The 9,616-nt window shown below is 40.0% G+C and overlaps 1 protein-coding gene across 1 annotated transcript in view; it reads right to left on the bottom strand.

Moving 5' to 3' along the window:
• Positions 1-9,616, bottom strand: part of LOC118342459 (thrombospondin type-1 domain-containing protein 7A-like) — a 153,783-nt gene that overhangs the window by 28,284 nt on the left and 115,883 nt on the right. The window contains 7 exon segments of the mRNA XM_035681013.1: positions 184-325; positions 947-1,100; positions 1,955-2,088; positions 2,570-2,575; positions 2,776-2,954; positions 5,980-6,246; positions 6,499-6,693. Of these exon segments, the coding sequence (XP_035536906.1) occupies positions 184-325; positions 947-1,100; positions 1,955-2,088; positions 2,570-2,575; positions 2,776-2,954; positions 5,980-6,246; positions 6,499-6,693 (1,077 nt within the window).

Below are 9,616 nucleotides of genomic sequence, written 5' to 3'. Positions count from 1 at the left end.
TAAGAATAAGGAACATCTTAACTTATCTTCATTACAGCAAAATATGTAGAATTCAAATACTTGTGTACCTGTGGTTTTGGGGTTGAGTTACTCTTTAATGGAACCCAGCTCAAGAGCATGACTTTGTCTTTTACTGTAATTCTGCCGCCTCTGCATGTAGCTGAGGCTCTGTTTGAGTCTCACCAGTGATGTTGTAGGAGTAGTGGAAGCAGTTGCTGTTAAGTTTGCAGGGCTCCGTTTCTTTAGTTGAAGGACAACCCTTCTCCTCTCCAGGCTGACGGAGCGGGTAAGCACTCCTCTCCCGAGTACTGTTCCCATTGCATGGCTGAGGAGCAGAAGAAAGGATCATGACTTATTCATCCACACTGTTAGAGTGTGTGCACACATGACAAACAAATAACCTTTGTTGATGTCCTTATCTCCTGTAACAAACACCTTTCATTACATTTCCCATTTCATATTTAAAGGCAATGTTTGCCTCCTCATGCCGCTGCAGTTACTATGAAGGTAATGTTTATAATGCATTATAAGCACATTCATAAGACCTTATAATGCATTTATAAGGCTTTATAAAACTCTTTATAAATGTTTATAATCAGGCATGACAACCTATAACAAGGTTTATCAAGTATTATAAGTTTAGCATTTCTAACACAGCACATTATAACTTTCATAACTTTAGTCTGTTATAAAGACGCATCGAGAACTGCTGTAACATATAACAGATTATAAATTCGGTAACACTTTATATTAAAAAGGTACACATATTCACCATTAACTAGTTGCTTATTATATTATTATATTGGCTCTTTATTAGTCATTATAAAGCACTTATTTATGTCTTATTCTTCATGACTGTATTGTACAACTACTACAAGCGTTTTCCCATAACAACCTCTTGTAGAGGAGTAGTACAGTAACAGAAAAGGTAATGAGTCATTCATACCAGTAGACATGGGCTCCAGGCTCCCCAGTCTGATAACACACAGTCCTCGGGGCAGGGCAGCCGGCTGTTGCGCGCCCCCAGAGGCATCTCCTCCGGATCACACAAGTAGTCCTCCACCTGCTCGGAGGGCCCGTCTATAGTGTTCAGCATACATCTGGATACAAAGGGGGTTCAAGTTAGTTTTACCCCATCATCTGTGAAAGGCATTACTGCATCTTTATTCATTTGAACCACTCATCAGCAGGAATAGTTAAAACACTTGACAGTCCATTTTTGAAAAATGTATTTCTGGATGTAATCAACCTTTATCCTGGAAAAGAGATAAGTCATTACTATGTTAAATACATGTCTCTAAAGCCCCTTACAGACATGCACATGCCCCTGAGATGACCAGCCAGTCTTGCCTCGTGTATGGGTGTCCTATCTTCAAAAACATCAAGTAAGCACTATTTTGATAAATTGACCAGATAATGTATGGATATTATTGTCTGGTTGTTAACCTTATAAGGCAGCTGGACTCTAGAGATTACAAAATTATGTGAGAATGCATCTTTCCAGGATTCAATCTATGTTTGTTGCTGGTACAGCGGTACTGAACTAATCAGCATCATTTAAGTACTGGCAGCAATGGGGGTCGGCACTATGTAGCGTAGATACTGTTAGCATCAGATCTATCAGAACTGGAGAGTGTTTCTTCATTGAAAGAAGACCAAAGTACGGCACTGAAGACTTTTCTCCATGGAAAATATGTTTTCATTGTTCTCCCGAGATTTTGACTACGTTATATGGTTTGTTGATCTGATTGGTTGAAGTGACAGACGGTGATAGAAAGATGGTTTGAGTATTTTTTTAAAGTGTTTCCAAAAACAGCTTTCTTTCTGAGCTTTATTGGCTAAATGCAGACCTTCAATTGTTGATGACATTGCAAAAGTCCATGAGTACAGACAAGAATGCAGATTGAGAAAGGCCTAGAGTCTGGTTGCCTCGACATGGTTTGGCTTATCTTACCTGACTTTCCTGGTCTGAACACCTTCACCACAGTTATCCTTCAGGTCCACATTGCTGACCTTCCACACACTCCAGGGCTCTGCCACCCAGACATACTGCCCACAGTCACTGAGGCATGGAACCACCTCGTACACCTGACACACACAAACACGACGGTCTGCTCGTGTACAGGAAATGTGTATGTAATGTGTTTGCAGTAGGTCATTTTTGTAAGAACAATTTTTGTCACATTCGTTGAAACTTTCACTATATCCTGACAGTAGTACATGAGACAGATAATCTGTGAAACAATCAGGCCTGAACAAAAACAACCAATCAGAGCCAAGAAAGATAGTTGAGTTCAGTCGGGAATGAGACTCATGAGAATCAATAATCAACTACTTTCAAACTTCCAACCCAGAGGAACAAGTCTCATGTAAGTTGTTTTTATAAAAATGACCTACTGCAATTTTAACAATTATGAATTACATTGGAATCCAATCTAAATTAAAGTATTATTTATCACATTTTTCCTGTAACAATTTGACTAAAAGCCAGAAAAACACAATTTCTGAAATAATAAAGACCAATTTCTGAAATAATAACTACAGAATGAGGTAAAAACAGTGTACTCACCTGAGCCTGTGGATGGAATTCATTCATCAGAAGAGGAAGGAGTAACAGAAAAAAGTCATTCAGATTATTGTACTTGTACGTGTAAATATGGATTTAAAGTAAGAGTAAAAGGAACCCTCCTCTCATCTTGCACACCACAAAGACAAGCACCAAATTGTCATCTGTTATTGAAACATTAACACATTTTAAAGTGAGACCTCTCTCACCTGGTTGACATGGTCCAGTTTAGGACATGGTCTACCGCCATTGTAGGGCTTTTCTCTGAGCCACTTGGAGCGAACTTTGACCCCACTGCCGCAGGACTTGCTGCAGCGAGACCAGTTGGACCACTCGCTCAGTTTACAGTCAGACGGACAGGGGATGATGCAAGCCTCCTCTATGTACCCTGTAACCAATTACATAAAGACAGACAAGCTTCAGTACAGAGCCATGATCCAGTGACTGGAGCAGTAAAAGGAAGCACTGTTTGTATACTTCTGCTGGAACAGAAATGTTCTGATATTTTGGTAAGGATGAACAACTGGTTTTATTCTTTCTGTGCAGAAAATGGACTCATTGAACATTTAACTCAAAGCTATACTTCAGCATTTTGGAAAACATGCTTATAAAGGGATCTTACTCTTTTTAAGAATGTTCGAATTTTCCTGGACAGGACTTGCTCACAAACAGTCCTATAAAGTACCAGTAGGCCTAGCATTGGCTTCAACTCCAGTTTTAATCCTCCGATTTTACTGAGGAAGTGTCTCAGGTTCATTACGAGTGTAAGTGTTGGACCGCAAATATTATGGTTTGGCTTAGTATGTCTATGTTGTTGTGCTTTCTTTTTGTCCTCTCTCTGTTCCCCCTCCCTTTTCTGTTTCTTTGAGAGCTGGTGTGTCTACACTCTCACTGTGCAATGTCTGTTCGGCTACGTAACCTGAGTCCAGATTCTCCTGTACTGATTCTGCAGAAGATTCACCCCTCAGCTCCCTGGCTCACCTGGCCTGCTTCTGTTCTGGTTTTGGTTTGGATTGTTATTAAAGAATCTTCAGTTCTTTAATAACAATGCTTTGGGGTCCAAGACTTAACTTAAACTAAGAACTTAACAGCAAAGCTACCGTTTCTTGAGTTTAAAAAAAAAATATATGGTGATGTGAGTGAGGGGTTAAAATGCAATAACATTTTTCAGGACAATAGATGACAAATTTAATTTTGATATAAGTAATAAGATCATGATTAACTGTATCAAATGCTTTACGCAAATTGCCTATCCAGTCTAGATTGGAGACGGACCTCTGCTCAGTGGTTCCAGTGGTTTACAAATCTTGGCCTTTTTTAACTTGGCTGGCCCGTGTGGTGATACTGCTGATTTTCCATGGCACAAATGATCAGCATTGATTGTAGGGATAAGCGAGTAAACCATTATCTGTATCTGTATCTGTTCAACTAATTAAATTATCTGTATCTGTATCTGGAATGGACGGGTTGAACCAGGCATGGGTGGTGCTTAAACCAGAAGTGGGCTGGACTAACTGGAATTTGTTAGTTCAAGCCTGAAATTGATATGGGTTAATCAGAACATGCTATTATTATTAGAAAACTATTTGCAGAATTGAGAATTGCTGTGGACAAGCAGGCGCACACAGATACTGCAACAACGAGTAGCAGCAATTGTGTGAAAAGCACATAGTGAAACTCAGAAAACAGACATTAAACAAAAATGACCGGCACTGTATGCCACCTGTGAGAGCTCCCACAAGACAAGATCAGCCACAAGACATGTACAATTTTCAGGAATAAGATATATTAATTATTATCACAATCTATCCACAAATACGCTCAATATGTGTCCATAAAACACAGCTTTAATTAAAAGATTGTCCAAGGTAAATCAGGGAAAGGTCGAGGGAAGAAATCACACCAGAAAACACACCAGAACAGTGAATTAATGAGTAACTATGGGATCTCAAATTGCAGTGTTACAGCATCTGAGGTAGGATTTTGGACAATATCTTGACTGCATATTGATCTGACCTGTTGTGAGGAGATGTAAGGAAGATGGAATCCTCAATTTGATGCTCTGAATTTCTTATCAAAAACAGAACTCTAAGCGAAACCCCCAGCCTGGCTGCCAATCAGAAACTTTCCTCAGGCATGAAAGCATTCTCGCTGTTACTCATTGGTGCTGACTCCAGATTCACCCATGCGGTCCTTTCCCTGACTCCTTACACAAACGAACCTAGCATCCCTGATATCCAACTGTAGCCGGAGGGCAAATATCAACAGGAAGGAGCAAGCAATAACCATGTTACTCCCACAATACTACCGGCAGAAGAGAGCCAATCAAACACCAAGAGAAAGAAGCAGTACAAACTCTCAGTCCTGTTTTTTTTTTTAAGTTACAACCATCAAGCAGCTCCTACTGGGAGCAAAGCTTTGACTCACGACGAGACGGGTTCCTCAATGAGCAAATAGACACACTCATTCCTCCGAGTGCTTTGATGTGTTCTGTATTTTCCCTAGGCTAAGATGCAGAATACGACAGCACTTTGATTCGTGATTCCCTTTTCTCCCTTTACTGGCATATACCGCTGAATGTTAATACAGCTCACCGCAAAGTGGCCTGACAGATTTGGGCTTCTGGCAGCAAATACAACACCAAGTTCCCCTGATAGATTACCCAATTCACACTGGAGGTTTGATGAAAGGACGCACGGACAACTGAACCTGAGCTGTGTCAAATGTGATCAGTCTAAAGAGGGCGATTGATCTCAAATATTTGAACAGGATTGCATGTTGAAGAACAGTTGTTGTCTACTTTACCTATCTCAGTGAGTTACATTGAAAGTTGGTTCCTACAGCACAACTACAAATAAGATCACGGTGGAGACAATTGGTAGTCATTTCAGGGTTTGTCTTGTTTGAAGTCCAAATTTTAATTTGAGTTACATCCAATACATTTTCATATCCACGGCAAAAGATGTTGTTTGTCAGTGCCTTCCAAAAGAGTCACACAAAATAAGAGATCGTTCACATGCACTGGTATCCTGGTTGTCTTAACTCTACCACACAGCCCCCAACCCTCACTGAGATGGCTTAGGTCAATGTTTTTCAAGATTTACACTCTCTAGTTTGGACGGGTGGCTGAAATGGAAAGAATTAACCGGCTTTGTGTGGATGTACTTTGTAACTTTTGTGACCACATTCCTGAAATGCAGATTTTTTTCTTTCTGAAACTCAAAGATTTAAGTTTTTCTAAAAAGGAAGAGTAAATTATATCAGCAAAGGTTAATAGGTCCACAAACGTTTTTTAGATTATTTAAAAATTAAAAAATTTTGGATTCCCTATTTACCTGGTGCCTTCTTCAATCAGTTTTCAAATATAGTTAGTGCTGGTGTTGCTAGAAAGAGAGGTTAGGCTTAAGGCTCACCGTGGCTGTTGCAGCGAGAGGTCTCCACTATGCGGTTGTCCTGGTCGTAGCACACCATGGCCTGGTAACGATATCCTTGGCCGCACTCCTTGATGTCACCTTGGACCTTCATGCCCAGTTGACCCTCCATGCGGCCACCCTCAGGTAGTACACAGTCCGACCAGTTGCCCACAGGCTGTGCATTGTACTTGTTACATGGGCAGTACTGGGTCTCACTCACCGGATACATCTGATGGTTTTTACACTGATCCCGCTTTTTGCTCTTCCCTGCAAAAAATATATATTCATAAAATTACTTAAGATTTTGCCATTTTTTGATTACTGATCCTTAAGCAAAGTATGGATACTGTTACACAGTTAGAGGCCTGCTTGGATTGGGATTATTTTTCTATGGAACTGTAGGAAGGACAGTCAACTTTACACATATAAAAAGTTTCATCCAAAGTCAGTTTTTCACATCCATGATCTAAAGGTTGGTGTAATCTGGAAGTCAGCTGCAAGTTAAAGTCTGTCACTCACCGACTAACATCCTCTTGCGGGTCCTGACGCCCACGCAATCGGCTGTGCAGAGGGAAAACTTGGACCAGCTGCTGAGTTGACAGTCTTCCTGGCAGGGCAGCTGGCAGGGCTGTGTGAGAGGCGGCATGGAGCTGGCAAACTGAAGACAAGCTTCAATGTCTGCCTGCCCACCATCCTGCTTCCGGCACGAGACAGCTACAGGGGAAAGGAGAGAATGGATTTTTTTTGAGGATGAAGACTTCTCATTTTGTAGTCAACTTCTATCCATTTGGTAGATGTTGGTTTTCACGCTCTATTTTATCACTCTAACATACATCATACCTTGAGTAGTGATTCCCTAGCACTATCCAAACACAGATCTAATAATAAATGTAGTGGTATGTGGTAAATAGGGCCCTTAGAACCAGCAGTTTACAAAAAAGAAACTTCTTAAGGGCTGAAATTTCAAATTTTCTCACTGAGGTGATGTTGTTTGCCTGCTAGCACTCAAAGTTGTGTTGTGTAAGCTAGAGTGTTAGCATAGAATGACTGAGCCAATCATCTATTGGGGACTATTTTTTCATCACACAAACACAAATAACAGAGAAAAATGATAAAAAAGGAAAATACCGTTTGCCCTGTAGGATGACATTTTTGTTTGTTCGGTCAGCTGAAAATTAACGTTACATGGTCACTGTTGCTGCCTGACAGATAATTACGTTGAAATAAACTCCATTCAAATAGTTTCCTAACTCTCCAGTTAGCTGTTAAGCGGAGCACCCAGTGTTTAGGTCCATTTGCTTTTAGCTCTGTAAGCTCTGTTATCTCTGCAAGCTGTAAACACACTGCAGGACTCACAGATAATTATTATTATCTTGTTCACAGGCAAGGTAGAGCCTGGCTACAGTTAGCTAGTTGAGTTACAGTCTATGGTAACTTCTGCTATGCAGGATGTACGGCTTCTAAACGAGAGCTCTTTCACACTTCTGTTGGTCATACCTATCCATACATATATAAAGACAGAGTAGATGACAGCTCTTGAAAAAGTGAAGCCAAAACCTCTGGATCAACCCCTGGTGGCTGACTACAACATAGGTCATAAAGTCCAGTGCCTCCATGTTAGCAGATGGGACATGGGCCAAACTAAAATGTCAAAGTACACATCAAATACATTTTTCCCAAAGATGGTTCCTGTTCTTGTCATGCTGATGTATGATGTACAAGTGTTCTGGTTATCTGATTTTAATTAATTATTTAAAGTTATAAAAGGTGGGTTTCTCGTCATGATTGACAGCTGAGTCCTGCTTGCCATGGAGTTGGCCTGGTGTATGGGCAGAGTCTCATAGTGGCGAAAGATGGCAGCTGCCATATCCGAGATATTTCGGCTTAATTTTTGTACAGTGGGAGGAAGTGGAGACGCAACGTCTTTCTTTTATATGTCGATGGTCACACTACATGTGTGGATTATGTTACAATCAGGTACATGTAACAGTTATTAACATTCCATGGTGGCCAGGAAGGGGACAGAGAGGCCAGAAAGAGGTGGGCGGGAAAAGTAAACATGCCTAGAGAGGGGCACAAAGGCCACAGTGGCCAATGGGTGTACAATTTTCAAGAGAGCATCAAGGCTAGACACAGGATGAAATTCCTGCTCTGATTACAATTATCGATGCATTTATTTATGAGTAGAAAAATACTTTTGAATTGTTGTATCCATTTAATTTTTTATATTATGTTGATTAGTTTTATCTTTAACAATGCATCATATCAGTAGCTTGTTATAGGTTTTACACAGTAATCTTAAGATTTAATAACTAACACCGTAGTGGAGGGCAGAGTATATTTCCCTTATAAATCACTGCCCTAGTGAAACTGATCCATAGTAAAGAAAACATTGGTGACCATATGCTAGCAATGAAAATACCAATATAATCTCAGGGTATCTCTCTCTTACACCCACAACAATGACTTCACACACCCACACACATTCACAAATTCCCTGGAAATACTACAAGTAAGGTCTATAAAATGGCAAGGGCATTTTGAAAGTTTTACTGAGTGCGTGGGTGAATAGTGAGAGGCTTATTGAACTGTGTCTCTCCAGCTCAGAGTATACCATTACAGGTAATGGCCAATAATGACAAGAGCCTCCAAAGATGGAGGAGCAGGATGCTCATCATCGGAATCAGATAATGCCCCCTGTCTCTGAGACTTTAATAGGAGTCTGAGTGTGCGCTCTGATAACAAGTCAACTGTCTGCTGCAGCCTGAATTCTCACTCAGGCCACAGGCATTGGTGCTACACCTGGCAAGTCATCTTTAACGAATAGTACAAGTTTTGTTCTGAGATTTTCCTGCTGGGGTTAAGCAAATGTGAACCCCATGTGAGTACTTTTTGAAGCCTCGAGTTCTGCATTATGGCCATTGCCATGATGGTTTTTCAGAGCCAATAGCAGTGACATACTCTAAATTGAGCTGCTCTCATTGGCTGCGCTTGGTTTTAACTCATTCGTAGCAGTAAACAATGGCGGCTCACACACAATCTCATATTCCAGATAAACACTAAAATATGTTTCTGAAAGGATTTTAGGAAAGAAATAGGAAACACAGTAACAAAATCTGGATTCATATTTGATCTGCCTAGTTTGACAGTTTGATCTGAGTTTGGTGTGTTGAGCTGGACAGACTCACTGAGAATGAGCTGTCAATCATAAGGTAGATACGCCCTGAAGCATACCCTGCTTTATGGTCTATTTTACTCTAAATGGACATCATTTACTAATAAACATCATTGTATGGATGAAACTAGAGATCATCATCTTAATATATCATTTTTAGTGTGTTTTGAATACAGTCTAATGAATGCATTTAAAATCTAAAACTCAACATAGCTGATGAAACCATGTATCTTTATACTTATTTTGACCACCTAATTTAACAAAATGTTCTTTTAATTAAGTGATTAATTAATACATTTACATTTTAGCTGTACTCATTCACCAGTTTTCTTGGTGAATTTAAAAACTGCAGCTACTTGTCATAATCATGAAATTATAAGGGATTACTTAGTATCACTGTACAAACAAGAGTAACTGATTATTATTAATTAGTCATCATTAGTATGTAAATGGTAAATGGAC

The sequence above is a fragment of the Morone saxatilis genome, unplaced genomic scaffold (assembly GCF_004916995.1).
Source record: "Morone saxatilis isolate NCDOM2014 unplaced genomic scaffold, NCSU_SB_2.0 Contig9, whole genome shotgun sequence".
In the NCBI taxonomy this organism is placed as follows: domain Eukaryota; kingdom Metazoa; phylum Chordata; class Actinopteri; family Moronidae; genus Morone; species Morone saxatilis.
The sequence above is the reverse complement of the archived record's forward strand: the minus strand, read 5'-3'. Positions and strand labels throughout refer to the sequence as shown.